This window comes from Petromyzon marinus, chromosome 22, assembly GCF_048934315.1.
Source record: "Petromyzon marinus isolate PM22_M1 ecotype Great Lakes invasive population chromosome 22, UKy_Petmar_22M1.pri1.0, whole genome shotgun sequence".
In the NCBI taxonomy this organism is placed as follows: Eukaryota; Metazoa; Chordata; class Hyperoartia; order Petromyzontiformes; family Petromyzontidae; genus Petromyzon; species Petromyzon marinus.
The window spans coordinates 11,900,882-11,917,657 of NC_133688.1; the positions used below are offsets into that span (position 1 = coordinate 11,900,882).

General features: G+C 43.8%; 1 protein-coding gene across 10 annotated transcripts in view; it reads left to right on the forward strand.

Moving 5' to 3' along the window:
• The window catches only part of MVB12B (multivesicular body subunit 12B), a 139,347-nt gene that overhangs the window by 11,112 nt on the left and 111,459 nt on the right, over positions 1-16,776 (forward strand). For 2 of the 10 annotated variants that reach the window (XM_032959035.2, XM_032959044.2), the window contains exons 1-3: positions 8,700-8,878; positions 13,974-14,108; positions 16,014-16,106. In XM_032959035.2, coding sequence (XP_032814926.1) covers positions 13,998-14,108; positions 16,014-16,106 — 204 coding nt within the window. In that variant the 5' untranslated portion in view covers positions 8,700-8,878; positions 13,974-13,997. The other 8 variants (XM_032959043.2, XM_032959040.2, XM_032959036.2 and 5 more) reach the window with 8 other exon arrangements.

The window sequence follows — 16,776 nt, forward strand, 5'->3', positions numbered from 1 at the left end:
TAAGCAGTGTCTTACCGGGGGGGTACCTCAATGTTTAGTCCTTGATGAACCAAGTCTTCAATGATTGCGATAGTGTCAGGTACAGGAACTTTGGTGAATAAGGAAACTACACCAAAACTGACAAGCAGGTCGTCTGGGGACAGGGAAATACCCTTGATTGTCGATACCAGGTGAGTAGAATTTTGTACCGCAGAGGTGGTTTTTCCAGTGAAAGGCCGCAGGATTTCAGACAGAAAACGAGCCAGTTTGTAGGTGGGGGAGTTGATAGTAGAGACGATGGGACGAAGGGGTGCATCTACTTTACGTATTTTTGGTAAGCCGTATAATCTTGGTGGCCTGGCAGCAGAAGGTTTCAACGAGAACTGTTTGGTTTGATCAATTAATGCGGTTGAATCAGAAATGATTTTGTTGTTTTTCATGACGAGGCTCTTGGTGGGATCTCTTTTTATTTTTGTATAGCTGCCATCGTTGAGTAATTCTTGAGTTTTGTTGTTATATTCTATTTTATCCATGATGACAGTGGCATTGCCCTTGTCGGCTGAGAGGATTACAATGTCATCTCTCTTTTTTAATTTATATAATTCAAAACGCTCATCTTTGCTGAGGTTGCTAGCTGGCATCTTAGCGTTTTTGAGCGTTGCAGCGTTATCAGATCTTGCTACGTCTGCAGCGATGTGACCCAGGCCCTTGAGAGCCACATCTACTTGGGCAATGATATCATTAACTGGTATGTGTTTAGGTGTGACTGCAAAGTTTAGCCCTTTAGCTAAAACGGATGTCAGACCATCGGAAACAGAACTGTTACTGCGATTAATTACGACTTTGTTAACGTCTAGCTTTTTGGTGTGTGGGTCCGGTCTTTTGTTCGAGAGGAGGTTAAATTTGGAAATAAGGTTATCCTTACATTTGATCGACATAGTGGCAGCTGAAGAGGCAGTCATATTGTCTACATGTTCCCAATCCGATGTAGACATTGTTGCCGTCAATGATAAGTGTGATTTGTAGAGTGTCTTGTCTAACTTATCTAGTTCGGTGCGTATAAGTATAATTTTCTCTGAGATAAGAGCTAAGCTAGTTCTGGAAAGAATTCGTTTCGCATTAGAAGAAGTTACAGCAGCAGACGTCAGTGTAAAATGCGATTGGTATTACCCCAGAGTCGTGGCATCTCTTGAGAAACGTGAGAGACTCGATCAGCTGAGCCTTCTTATCCTGGAGTTTGTTGAAGGATCTCAAAGTTATGTGGAAACCCTCCCCGTAGAGGCGGTTAAATTTTGATTTAAAGCTTTCGTGACTGCAAGGATTCATATTCTTGGTTCTTTCGGTAAAGTCACGTAGAAGGGAAACAATACAATAATAAAAATATAAAACAATAAAATTATCACGACGTTTCGACTGCAACACAAGCAATCATCATCAGGTGCGAAAACCACAACAAGAAAATTTGAAAAAAGTGGTGGTTATTTTAACGTTAGCACCACGGAGAGAGATTTGACAGTTTGTTCAGATGGACGAGTCCATCTATGTTCGGAAAAGTGGATTGGGGAGACGAAAAATAATGGATGCGGTCTGAAAGCCACCTTAAGTGTAATCAATCAATTAAGACCCGAAATGGTTTATCAAATCCTTCCAATGATTGCTAAGCCAGAACCCATCTTCTCGGTTGAATTTGTCTCTGTGTTTGTATATGTGGATAGCCTCATGAACGAATTTCTCATGGTAGCCAGATGGCTTGCAAAGAACCTCTGTCTTGGAGAAGTCAATGTCATGTGAACCTACTGAATTATAACAGTGATCTCACACCTGATTATGATTGCTTGTGTTGCAGTTGAAATGTCGTGAGAATTTTATTGTTTTATATTTTTATTATTTTATTGTTTCCCTTCTATGTGACTTTACCGAAAGAACCAAGAATATGAATCCCTGCAGTCACGAAAGCTTTAAATCAAAATTTAACCGCCTCTACGTCGAGGGTTTCCACATAACTTTGAGATCCTTCAACAAACTCCGGGATAAGAAGGCTCAGCTGATCGAGTCTCTCACCTTTCTGAAGAGATGTCGCGACTCTGGGGTAATACAAATTGCATTTTCACTGACCTCTGCTGCTGTAACTTCTTCTAATGTGAAACGAATTCTTTCCAGAACTAGATCAGTTAGACAAGACACTCTACAAATCACACTTATCATTGACGGCAACAATGTCTACATCGGATTGGGAACATGTAGACAATATGACCGCCTCTTCAGCTGCCACTATGTCGACCAAATGTAAGGATAACCTGATTTCCAAATTTAACCTCCTCTCAAACAACAGACCGGACCCACACACCAAAAAGCTAGACGTTAACAAAGTCGTAATTAATCGCAGTAACAGTTCTCTTTCCGATGGTCTGAAATCCGTTTTAGCTAAAGGGCTAAACTTTGCTGTCACACCTAAACACATACCAGTTAATGATATCATTGCCCAACTAGACGTGGCTCTCAAGGGCCTAGGTCACATTGCTGCAGATGTAGCAAGATCTGAAATCGCTGCAACCCTCAAAAACGCTTAGATGACAGCTAGCAACCTCAGCAAAGATGAGCGTTTTGAATTATATAAATTAAAAAAGAGAGATTACATTGTAATCCTCTCAGCCGACAAGGGCAATGTCACTGTCATCATGGATAAAATAGAATATAACAACAAAATTCAAGAATTACTCAACGATGGCAGCTATACAAAAATAAAAAGAGATCCCCCCAACAGCCTCGTCATAAAAACCAACAAAATCATTTCTGATTCAACCGCATTAATTGATCAAATCAAACAGTTCTCATTGAAACCTTCTGCTGCCAGGCCACCAAGATTATACGGCTTATGAAAAATACATAAAGTAGATACACCCCTTCGTACCATCGTCTCTACTATCAACTCCCCCACCTACAAACTGGCTCTTTTTCTGTCTGAAATCCTGCGGCCTTTCACTGGAAAAACCACCTCTGCGGTACAAATTCTACTCACCTGGTATTGACAATCAAGGGTATTTCCCTGTCCCCAATGACCTGCTTGTCAGTTTTGATTTAGTTTCCTTATTCACCAAAGTTCCTGTACCTGACACCATCGCAATCATTGAAGACTTGGTTCATCAAGGACTAAACACTGAGGTACCCCCCCTGGTAAGACACTGCTTAACCAATACATACTTCACTTGAAATGGAACTTTCTACTAACAAACTGAGGGCACCCCAATGGGCTCCCCCCTATCTCCGGTTGTAGCCAACATTTTCATGGAGAAATTTGAGATTAACTCCATCCAGACTGCCACTCTGCGCCCAACCTTATGGAAGAGGTACTTGGATGACACTTTTGTCATCTGGCCACATGGCCGGCCTGCTCTAGACCAATTCTTCGACCACATCAATTCCATACACCCAGCCATCAGATTTACCATGGAAGTCGAAAACGATGGCAAGCTACCTTTTTTGGATGTCCTAATAAAAAAGAGACCTGATGGTTCAATGAACCACTCCGTCTACAGGAAGGCTACCTATACGGATGCTTACCTGAAACCGGATTCCCACCACCATCCATCCCTGAAGAATTCCCTCATCAAGACTCTACACCATAGAGCCCAATGCATATCCGACCAGGAACATATAGCCAGTGAACTCAAGCACGTACACCAAGCTCTTAAGGCTAATGGTTATTCTGACTACACAATCCACAAAGCTATCACTCCAACCATGAAGAAGGACCCTCTTGAGGAGCCTTTCAAAACCATCACTTTACCCTACATTGCGGGGATCACAAAAGAGATCTCCAAAATCCTGAATAAACACAAGATCCACGTCCGATTCAACACAGTACATAAAATCCGTGATCTGGTTCCGTCTGTAACATATGTGGTTCCAGACATACAGTACCCGGGCGTCTACAAAGTTGCCTCTGTGGTAGCAGCTACATTGGAGAAACTAAACGGCATATCTCGGACCGCATTCGTGAACACAAATCAGACCTGAAACACGGTAGGACCAACACCTCGGCCGTGGCAGATCACTGTTATAATTCAGTAGGTTCACTTGACATTGACTTCTCCAAGACAGAGGTTCTTTGCAAGACATCTGGCTACCATGAGAGATTCGTTCATGAGGCTATCCACATATACAAACACAGAGCCAATTTCAACCGAGAAGATGGATTCTGGCTTAGCAATCATTGGAAGGATTTGCTAAACCATTTCGGGTCTTAATTGATTAATCATGCTTAAGGTGGTTTACAGACCGCATCCATTATTTTTCGTCTCCCCCCTCCTCTTTTCCGAACATAGATGGACTCGTCCATCTGAACAAACTGTCAAATCTCTCTCCGTGGTGCTAACGTAAAAAATAACCGCCACTTTTAAAAAATGTTATTTTTGTGGTTTTCACACCTGATGATGATTGCTTGTGTTGCAGTCGAAATGTCGTGAGAATTTTATTGTTTTATATTTTTATTTGATTGTTTCCCTTCTACGTGACTTTACCGAAAGAACCAAGAATATGAATCTCTGCAGTCACGAAAGCTTTAAATCACATTTCAACAGATGCTTCACTTATATTGAGGGGCCATCCATAAATGACGTCACGCGGTTTTGGACGATTTTTGACCCCCCCCCCCTTCGTCACACGGCGTTACAAAAAGTCAGACCCCCCTCAAATATGACGTCACAAAGCTCTGCCCCCCCCCCCAAATAAAACATGCTTCAAATCGCTTTAAACTATTGTCATTGTAGTGCGTATTTAATGTGGCGCTGCACACTGATGTTGTAGGAGAAAACATTTATTAAAAAGTCTAATTAATTAAGTAGAACGTGTTGTCTCTATTTATTTAAAGTTGTGCATTTTGATGTGACGTCACATTTCTCAACCCCCCCCCCCTTGTCACACATCGTCACAAATGTCTGACCCCCCCCCCCGCCTAGGTGCGTGACGTCATTTATGGACGGCCCCTCAGATAGAGGTCCCTCCACTCGCAAAGCCATGGCTATTGAGACCTTCAAACTAGGTTCGTCATTTGAATTCAGAATGTTATTTTTACAAGGGAGACGTGGTTTCAAATACTGTACAACGAAACAGCAAACACATTTGAATGTGTAAATAAAATTCTGCACAAAAGCTACCGGGCACTGGGCGCCAGAGTTGCTGGGGCCATGAAGCTCACCACATCGCGCAAAGAACTCCAGCGTGGCTGTATTGCAACAGTTCTGCAGCTGAATGACTGACTTAACATTATTTTTATAATTAACACAGCTTTAAACTTCTGTTTGAGCAGCTTGAATACACATCCTAGCTGTGCGCCAATAATAGTTTAAATCTTTTTTGTTCCATTGCATCATAACGCAGATTTTGGCTGTGGAATGCAGGTGTATGATGAAAATGCTGGAACTTTCATGATATAAAAAATGTAAGCAACTTGGAAATACATAGTAAAATGTAATTTTTCGTAGATGTCACGAAGAATAGCTTTATGATGACGGGTGAAACACGCGCTGGATAGGGCAAGGTAAATGGATTGGCATTGGACTTTAATACTGGAGGGTGGCAACCATAGCCACCTTATAAAAGCATGATGGTGGTGATTAAACTATACTCATGATAAAATAGAATCTTTGCATTTAAATGGTGCATAAGTTTAAATTCAAAGTGCTTTACATGAAATTACATCTCAAATATTCGAAGGGCACCTCCAGTGGCAGCTGTCCCTGTGCAGCACAAGGTGACTCAGCACCAGCCTACAAGTGGGCATTAGTCTGCCAGTAGGGAGCGGGGCAATGAAACCTACGTGTAATTTCTCAAATCCCCCCCCCCCCTCCTCGTCACACATCGTCACAAATGTCTGACCCCCCCCCCCCTAGGTGCGTGACGTCATTTATGGACGGCTCCTGAATCTGACATGTGACCATGTTGGTGATTGAGACAATATACTTACACGAGCATTGTCTCCAATGGGGTCTTCAGGCGATAAACTGATCAATCAAACAGTCTCTATCTTGACTTATAAAGCTTTCGTGACTGCAGGAATTCATATTCTTTGGGTCTTTCGGTAAAGCCACGTAGATAGAAAAAAATACTAAAATTCATTAATATTTTATTATTTTTCTATCAACGTGGCTTTGCCGAAAGACCCAAATAATTAAAAGTCTCCGTTGTAGTCTTTAGACATTAGACTGAGACCTGTCTCTGATGGATATTTTAGACGATAGATTGACATGGGTCTCTGAGAGGATCTATTGACGGTGAACTGACAGAACATGATAATGGGATCTTTGCAGTACGATAGAAAGTGATTGACAAACCAGTGCTTGACGGAGTTTCTAGACAACAGACTGAAAAACTGGTTTCTGATTGAGTCTTTGGACAAAATACATTCAGATTTGCGTCTCGACAGGGTCTCAAGGGGACTATTTTAGGCTTGGCAACACTCAATGCACCCGTTGTTATTCAAGTAGTTTTTAGCACGCATGCAATTTATACAGTGACATCAAAGTTTCGTATAGGGGGCCGTCCATAAATGACGTCACGCACCTGGGGGGGGTCAGACATTTGTGACGATGTGTGACGAGGGGGGGGGGGTTGAGAAATGTGACGTCACATCAAAATGCGCAACTTTAAATAAATATAGACAACACGTTCTACTTAATTAAATAGACGTTTTAATAAATGTTTTCCGCTACAACATCAGAGTGCAGCGCCACATTAAATACGCACTACAATGACAATAGTTTAAAGCGATTTGAAGCATGTTTTATTTTGTGGGGGGGGGGAGCGGCGGCAGAGCTTTGTGACGTCATATTTGAGGGGGGGGGGTCTGACTTTTCGTGACGCTGTGTGACGAGGGGGGGGGGGGGCAAAAATTGCCCAAAATCGCGTGACGTCATTTATGGACGGCCCCTAAACTCAAGCAAGACCTGCCAATAGTGATTGAAAGCTCTATTAGGCCCTTTTCAAGGAAATGAATGGCTTTACACCCCCTGGCTTAAGTAATTCAATAAAGCCATAACCATTAAAACCTGTATTCATATTCTAGATTTAAAGCTTTCGTGACTGCAAGGATCCATACTCTTTGGTTCTATTCGGTAAAGCCACGTAGGTAAAAAAATAAAAAATAAAACAACAAAAATCACGACGTTTCGGCCACAACACAAGCGGCCTTCATCAGGTGAAGGGACCAGTCTGTCTCGAGGACAGCGCTGGAGTGAAACACAGTCACGCTCAGACCGCGACCTTTAAGCTGTGTGCGAGGAAACAAGGTGCCTTGACAAAGGAATTAGCATAAAAATTAGCATTTGATTGGCCGACTTAGCATAGAGGTGGTGTACATGCGGGTGCACATGCCGGTTGGCGAGGGGGGGAGGGGGAGTTTACCTATTGATGGTGTGAAAAGGGAATTTTTAAGAGCTGCGAAAGTTTGGGGTACCACTACTTGAAAAATATACTGTACCATTGTAGTGGTACCCTAAACTTTCGCAGCTCTTAAAAATTCCCTTTTCACACCATCAATAGGTAAACTCCCCCCCCCTCGCCAACCGGCATGTGCACCCGCATGTACACCACCTCTATGCTAAGTCGGCCAATCAAATGCTAATTTTTATGCTAATTCCTTTGTCAAGGCACCTTGTTTCCTCGCACACAGCTTAAAGGTCCGCGGTCTGAGCGTGGGCTGTTTTTCACTCCAGCGCTGTCCTCGAGACAGCCTGATCCCTTCACCTGATGAAGGCCGCTTGTGTTGTGGCCGAAACGTCGTGAGATTTTTGTTGTTTTATTTTTTTACCTACGTGACTTTACCGAATAGAACCAAAGAGTATGTATTCATATTCTTGGTTCTTTCGGTAAAGTCACATTAAAACCTGAGCGATCAGTTGTGCAACCAAAATCACAAAAATGGATCGTCACTGCTTCGTCCACATAGTTGCGCAAAAAATTAAATGAAACACACGTCACACATTTCATTGTGACGTGCCAGCCAATCATAGTTCGCCATACTCTTTGGTTATTTCGGTAAAGTCACGTAGGTATAAAATAAAATTTAAGGTATTTTTTTATTGAATGTATTTATTTAAAAATGTAATGTATTTTATTTTATACCTACTACGTTACTTTACCGAAATAACCAAAGAGTGTGGACCCCTGCAGTCACGAAAACTTCAAATCTACATAGTTCGCCACTTCAACAAATAATTCCGTAACACTGCATTGGCATTGGTAGTGTTGCCGAACATCATCAACCCATTCGTCAGTAACACTATGTGGCCTTAAAAAAACATATAAAATACTCTTTGGGTCTTATATATATGTTTTTAGGCGGAGTTTTGGGAAATATGAGTTATGCACGTAGATATGAAGACCCTTCTTCAGTCCCTTCTTCATATGTGCTATGAAGAAGGACAATTTACCGGAACATCATCGTCTATAGGATATATGTTTTACTTTTTAGGCAGCGATATTGACAAATGTTTTTTACACGTCACTACAAACTAAAATTTGTTGGTGAGAAGATCGCGGGGCGGGGGGGGTCTGGTGAGGGCTGGCGGGGGTGGGGGCTAGCGGGGGGCTGGAGGGTGGGGGCTAGCGGAGGTGGGGGCTAGCGGGGGGGGCTAGCGGGGGGGGGGCTAGCGGGGGGGGGCTAGCGGGGGAGGGGGCTAGCGGGGGGGGGCTAGCGGGGGGGGGCTAGCGGGGGGGGGGGCAGGGCTAAGCAGGTCACGTGGGCCGCCCCATGCCGCCCCACAGAAGGAAGTTTCATCTCGTGTTCGGGCTCTATGAGAGCTGTCCCACCTGGGTCACAGCAGCAACAGCAATAACAACAACAGCAGGCAGCAGCAGCAGGCGGCGGCAACAGTAAACAGTGTCTCTCCCACCCCGCAAGGTGAGCCTATACTCGCACCGGGACACTGGCGGCGCCCCGGTTGTCGCGGTCGAGTTCTCCATCTCGGGTGCACCCCGGCGGCTTGCGGCGTCTCTGCCGGCGGGGGCACACTTTGGCCCGTAGCACGGCTTAGGAAAGTACGGGGATTCCCGTAGTCGCTAGGCCGCGTGCGTCTGTGTATCTTCTGCGCGCGATGGTTGGCGGCGTTTTGTGATGGTGATTGTTGATGTTAGCGGAGGGAATTGGCAGACGAGTGTTTATTCTCGAAGAAGGGATTATTTGCTATGTGTGCGTGTTAAACTTGTTTCGCAACGTACGTAGCCAACCGTGCTAAAATCGACAGCGCTATGCTCGATTACGCTTGTGTACGGCACTCTTGTTGATACGAATCGGGGCGATTTCTTGTTTTATCTTCAGTGTGGTCGAGCGTATGTTTGTCCCAGTGTGTGTTGTGTGCTACATTTGTTAGTGCGTCAATTGCACGTGTTGTGGCGAGGTAGATCGGCACAGCAGCAAGTTGTGCGAGGTCGGGAGCGGCAACGCGGTGGCTAGCGCGCTGCACTTAGGACCCCGGCAAGCCAAGTTCGCTTCCCGCTCACGGGATCATATCGGTGACGAATGCAGTATTCGAACCCTGTTCCTCTGCCACCCATTAGGTTGACAGCCTCAAATGAGTACCTGGTGCGGTGTATAACAACACATCGGCATTGGGGAGACAAAGGCGGCCGTGCGCGATGCTAGCCACCTAAACCCCCCTCCTCCCTCATGGTGCCGTGCCGGCTTTCATAGGTGCTCGCGAACAGTCTGTTCAAGTTCTTTGGTTCTTTCGGTAAAGTCACCACGTAGAATGAGAATAAAATAATAAATTGATAAAATAAAATAACACAATAATATTCTCACGACGTTTCGGCCACAACACAAGCGGCCTTCATCAGGTGAAGGGACGGGACTGATGTCTCACTGATGTCTCGTCCCTTCACCTGATGAAGGCCGCTTGTGTTGTGGCCGAAACGTCGTGAGAATATTATTGCGTAATTTTATTTTTTTATCAATTTATTATTTTATTCTCATTCTACGTGGTGACTTTACCGAAAGAACCAAAGAAGATGAATCCTTGCAGTCACGAAAGCTTTAAATCGAAATTTAGTCTGTTCAAGAGTATACTTTGCTGTTTTCGTTTGTGTTTGTCGCTGGCGTACTCAAAAGCAAGTGTTGACCAGTGCTCTTCTAACATGTGTGTTGGTGACATTTCAGGGCTCAGTCGGTGCTGTATTTACAAGCGTAGTGTAATTAACAATAGTTCAACACGTCCGACCAGTAAGTAACGCCTTGTAATGGCATAGGCAGGAGTGCGTCTTAAAAAACAACTCTTATACGTTATATGCTGTATATATAAGACAGGGTTGGGCGCAAATCCATTAGACATGGTGAGCAATGGCTAAAGCCACTAAAGTGCCCTTAAGCGCAACTTGATCATACAGCAGACGCTTAGTGGCAACGTGGTGAGACCTCGCCTAATTCTGAAGGGCACTCCTGCAAAGTAGTGGTTCTTGACCCACCTCCCCATCAAAAAATCAAGCACTTATCATCACAGTTATGTCATTACTATTTGACCGAAATGAGCCAGTCGGTGGATGTTGAGATATGCAATGCCTGTAAATTATTTTGATAAGCAAGATATCTTTATTTGATTGTGGATACAAGTTCTGTGTGCGTTTATTTTTTCTTCCACTCTTACTCCCAGGTGCAAAACTTACGAGGAAAATAATTGGTCACATTGGCTGAAAGTATTGAGAATCGCTGAGGTTTTAAAAAAAAATGCTTACCTGCTTATGACATTGAGGGCTAAGTTAACACTGTATAGGGAAGGCCAAGTCTATAGTCAGCTATCGTATTCCATTGACGTTGTATGTGGCCAGGAATTGAACATACGGATGAACCACTATGCCACTGAAAACTAAAGTTTCACACCCATACAGGCAGACGCACCACAACCTGCAGTGAAATGTCTACAAGGCTTTACGATATATTTAAATACTTTTCCCCTTCACGATCAATCTGCAAGATAACAGCAAGTTGCAGAAACTCCTTTCGTCACGGAACAACCTTTGAACAAACTCTAACAATAGAAAATGAATTGCTTAAGTGTCTCCCCATCCAAGGGTTTTATGGGTTAATATTTTCAAGTTCAGCATGCATTTTGAAAACGTATTCTTTTAGCTATGTGTGTAATTCACTGTAACTTGGTGTCAGTTGGGTTGAGGAGTCTTGACTTCAACTTAAATGCTTTACCCCTAATAACGTATGGTGGAGAACAAAGTCAACTAACTTGTCAAACTAATATTTGTTTTCCATGTGACACAATACAAATATATGGTCCAATATCCCTGACTTCAGTGGCTGCAATTTTCTTTGTAGGACTGCTGTTGATTATGGTGTATTTGTAATCCATCGAGTTTCCGAAAAATATTTTTCAATAGCATTAAAAGGGTATAATTGTTAAAATGCGTATAGATCTCTGCTCATCTCTGTTGGCAGCCCTGTGCTCTTTATGAAAATTGCGTATTCCTTTGGCCAGGGCCTGTACCTCCAATAGGGAGGCCACTGTTGATGTCCCACAAATTTGTACTTACTTCATTAACTCCGTAGGGGTTATTGGCCGAGTTAACTTCTTACCAATAATTTAACTTTCCAAGCACTGTACCATACCAGCACCACCACCATCCGGCTGGGGATATCGGGACTATACCAAGTTAACAGTAGCTTCTGGAGCCCAGCTAAAACCACTGTTACTCCTTCCCTTACTAGACTTAGCAGGCTCCTATGTTTATGTGCATTATCGTGCAGGAATAACACAGTCGGGGGGCCATACTGGAGGGCAGTCTCGCATTGTGGTCTTGCATTGCTCGTAGTGGTGACCCATAGAGTGAATCTTTTGGCAAATACAAGCCAGATGTGACAGCTACGAGCTGGGCTGGAAGTGGCCTCACTCGCAACTAGCACGCTCTGTAAATAATTGTCCATTGTTTTTTTGTTTGTTAACAATGCGGGATGCACCAACTTAAATCTTCATATTTCTTTCTTTGTTGTCTTGTACGTATTCTTTTTTTTATATATAGTCAACTTGGCCAGTGATAATGCAGAGGCAATAGACAACTCGGATCTGCTTGTTTTAAAAATAAATAACACAGCATCATGGCATTTAGTATAAATACTGCCTTTACAAGCATGTGTATGGTACAAAACATGCGAGCAAGTCATGCAGTAATATCCAGTGTGTATTTGCACATGTTTATGCGAGACTGTGTGTTCATCTGTTACTTTTTAAGTTTCCTTTATTTGTAGAGGGGTGGGATTTTATTTTAAGCTTTAAGAAACCTTTGGTAATTTTTTTGTATTTCAGCAAGACAATACTGGTCCGAGTTTAATGTCATGTATGTGTGCGGCATGCACATCAATATGTTGCTTTCAAGTTCTCCCAAAGCTGTGCACCTTGGAAAAAGTCCACATACGTGATTGTGATCGAAACCTCAGAGGGAGCCACGTGTATCTGCGAGATCCGTGAGGTCCAGGATAATATTTCTTTGAAATGTCCCCGTGCCATTTAATACTTCACTCGTATACAACATTCAAAAGTCCCTATTATGTGCTGATTAGCGTATGCAAATTCAGAAACGTGATGCCGTTCCCTAAGATGAAAGTGCATTCATTTTGCGATGACTTCAACGTGCATTAAGTGGCCTTTTAATTATTAAAGATATGCAAAGTGAAATACCAACTCGCAAAATGCCAAAGGATTACCCGTGTAGACTTTTAGACTGCTGTGCAAAATTCTGTTAGTGAGCACCTATTGGAGTCATGGTGACACATCCAGGGTTTGACTGAGGCAAGGGCACTGGGGATTTTGCTGGTTCTGGTAAAGTGTTTTTTTATCCTTTAAACCAAGGGTATGCATATGACGTCTTGCAGCTTTAATATGAAGGGAAGTCTAGCAGCAGTTACATTTTCATTAGCTTCTTCTGCTCTTTGTACTGTCCTTGCAGGAAACTTGATGGCTGCACACTTCGGTTATCATTATTAATAAAGGAAACTTGAAAATGGAAATAGTCTCAAGGGTAAACATATACATAAAATAGTCCTTCACGTGACATCTTTAACATTTTAGTCATGATTTATTTGAAAGACACTTTCCGGAGGGTCTTTATTTTGTAAATTTTTGACTTTCCTTTGGGGGCAGCATGGATTTCTTTTTGGCATTCCAAAAAAACAGTAGTACCTTAGAAAAAAACTCCATACCTTAGTTCTAGGAAAATAACTCAACCTCCACACATTTTGTTCCAACTTCCTTGTTTCAGGGCAGAAGAAAAAATCCAACTCTTGGATTGTTTGCTGAGCACAGAGCCAAAATTCCAAGCCATCGACAACAAACCACACGAATGAAGATGTAAGAGATAATAGTGAAACGGTTTCTGGAGTTGAGCAAGGTTATGGTAGGAATTTGGGAAAAGTGACTATGGGAGGGAATTCCACAGTCGGACAGTGAGGGAAGAAGCAGAAAGAGAAGTGTCGTGACCTGCAGTGTATGTACGATGAACTTCTTTGGCACCGTACGTAGCCAACCATGCTAATCGGAGGTGCCGGGGAAGGACAACAAACTAAACACAACAAAAAAAGTGTGGTGATTGAACAGTGTGAATGAGAATAAACTTTGAGTCTGCTAGACCGTGACCTCCACATGGGTGGAGGATTCAATGAGTGAAGTTCACGGGAACAATCGCCATGTTAGTTGGGACATGTGCTCTAAAAGAGGAGTCTTTGCTTGAAATGTGACCTTTTATATATTTTTCCTTTTAAGGCACTCTTATTGACAATTGTGTTGAGTTTATTGTTAATTGTGCTCGTGCACTGCTGTCAATGCAGTATCACCAAATAATATGCTTAATATGGAAGAAGAGTGATAAGGAGATAACGTTAAACATTCTACAGATAATGGAATCGCCAAACTGGCTTTTGCAGCAACGTGAGTTGTCATGTGAACCTTTTTTTGTGTAACGAGCCTGTGATCACCGCCCCTGGCTTGTGTGTGTGTGTGTAGCAGGAGCTGGTGCTTCGTCAGGCGATGCCGGAGGTGAGAGAGCTGAGAGAAGCCCTGCCAGAGATGTCCCAGGCTCCCATCACGGGCATCGGCATGGTGGCCAGCCGTGGCTCTGCTCCACAGGGATACGAGGTGGTGCGTTCATTCCGCAGTTGTTTTTTCGCCATCGTCATTATTTCCTTGTTTTAATAACAATTCCACAATCGCCAGCTTACTCGGTGCTGCCGGTCTCTCTTCATCCGTCCATTGCCTCCTTCAAAGCGCTTTCCAGTCTTCTGACAAGCACAGCCAATGCCGGATAGGCCATCCTTGAGTGTCACGCTTGCGGTAGAAAAAAATGTCAAGACAGCTGATTTGGGAATCCACTGCTGGAAGAGGGCCTCCCCATGCTGTGCCAGCTATATGAGTTATATGACCATACCTCACTATGGTGGTAAGCACGAGTGGGTAAAGTTAGGGAGCATAGGTGCGAGAGCATAGAAGTACTATACAATTATGGATTTTGCCGCATTGCTCTCTGCTGCCTTAAACTTAACACCACAATAAGCTTATCACACGTTTTGATTATGCTGGACTTTCATCCAAGCGCCTTCAAGGCTTAGGCCTGCTTACCTTCTGAGATCTTACGAGATCAGCAACATTCCGGATGATTCGGTCATAGGGAGACAGCAACATGACAAAGAGCCAAATCAGTGAATGTAATTATACTCGCAGTATAATACGCAGCCCTTTACCAGTCAATCTGTGGATAAAGGCTCCACGACACCTTGCTGGTCGTGGAGGTTATTTGAACATGCTTCACCATGCTGGTCAGTGTCGGTTGGTAGAGGGGTGGTGTAAAGGCACAGAACCGGTTCAGTAATCGCTCGCTGCTGATATTAGCCATGGCCAGGAATTAGAACCCAGGCCACCAGATTCATAGCGTTTTGTGTGCAAATCGCTGCAACACTGCTCCCCCAGTGATAATGGTACTGTTATTTATTTGTTCAGGAAAGCCTCGCCGAGTCTCAAGACTTTATTCAGGAGGATTTCTGTTGGGATGTTTGGGATGATTGGCTACTTCATCACCTGGCCACCTTTGCAGCCCCCGCTGAGTTTTGGTGCATCTCAAACTATTTATAGATACGTGATTCACCAAACGTTTTCCCTAAAGTACTAGATTATAGGCTTGCGTCGCCACACCCGTATCTTCACAATTACCACTTTTGTTTAGTATATATTAATATAGCTTTTTAATCACACATCGTACTAAATATAATCTGTATACGTGACTGAACTGATTGGACTGTGTACAACTCATGTTGGGCACTTTGATCCACTGGAATCTTATCTCCTTACAGTCATGCCTAAGCGTTCTGGCTGGCACTGGTGACATATTTTTTCAAACATGGAGCCATCTGCCATTAAAGTTTTGGTGATGCCTCTCTTTTGTTTTGTCACACCGTGCATTGTGAGTGTGATGACTGTGTGAGGTCAGCCTTGGAATGCGGTACTGGGGTGAATTTGAATAACTGTAAGTTGAGCAGGAAGGTACTTTACAGTGGGGTTTCATGCCAAATAGCGTTGTAAAAATGTAGTTTATTGTTATTCTAGATTTGAGGTCGGCAACCCTATTGTTCATGGGCTGGATATGACCTGCTGCCACATGAGGCCTCCCGCTTTGAAACGGCCCACAAATGATAGATGTCCATCACTGCAATCATTTCGGCTGCACTAATCGTGTGTTCGAGGCACACATTTTAAACCTGCCACCACTGTTTCTAATTTTAGTACACGGAGTCACTTGTAAAGGTAAGCCCTCATTATTTGTCTTACTATTGGGTAAGGCCGGGGGTGTGTGTGTGTGTAAACACGTGTTGCCAACAGTTTTTAAAAGTCCTATTCGAAACTGCGGCCGTGCGTTTGTGTTCGCGGTTCCAAAAAAATCTCCCCACGTCAAGGGAACCAGCGGGCAATTTACATCAACCGCTGGTGATGTTTGATTGGTCCTGTATTTGTTTTTTTGATGGCTCCTCGCACGTGTCGCCGTGTTGCTTGCAGATCTTAAACTCGGACGACAACGTGGAGGCCGACCTTTGGAAAGACAAGATGTTCAAGTCGAAGACAAAGCGCTACCTCTGCGTCACCCGGAAAGTGGGTGCCTGTCGTTGCTGCGGGCATTAAAGCATGTGCATGCATGTGTGCGTGCTTCGCGTGTTACGCAGGTTATAGGCACGCCGGGCAGTGGCATCAAGATTTGTGAACTGCAGTCCAGTCGAGAGAGCCGCGTTTTGAGTCGTGGCTGTTCGTATCTTACACTGGCACTTAGTGGTATATGGGATGCTGCTGCGATGTAATGCTTGGCACACTGGACCTGCAATCCAGAGTTCGGCAGTGAGATGTGATCTCCTGGCGCGGCCGTTGAAATGATGGGGCAAGTTGATTAAATTCCCCCCCCATCTCTCTCCACCCCACCTCTGTACACCCAGTGGTATAAATGTGTACACCACATTTGATCGGCAGGCTTTATGTGGTGGGGTAAAGTGTGGGTGCTCCAACCACTTTCAAGACATCTGGCCAGTTTTGAAGAGTAGGCCAAAAATACCCAGTAGAGGGCTTCTCCAGAGATTCCTGTAGTGTTGGCCCTACTACCAGCAGTGGCGTGAGCAGGCATTTGCAGGGCTGCACCACTTTGTGGGTCTGCAGCTGAAGATGATGGTAATCAGCAGGAGCAAACATATCTTTTAAGTGCTGACTTGATATGCAAAGCAAGTTTTTAAATTGCTGCTTTTGCGAGCCAAAACAATAAGGAACAATATAAATT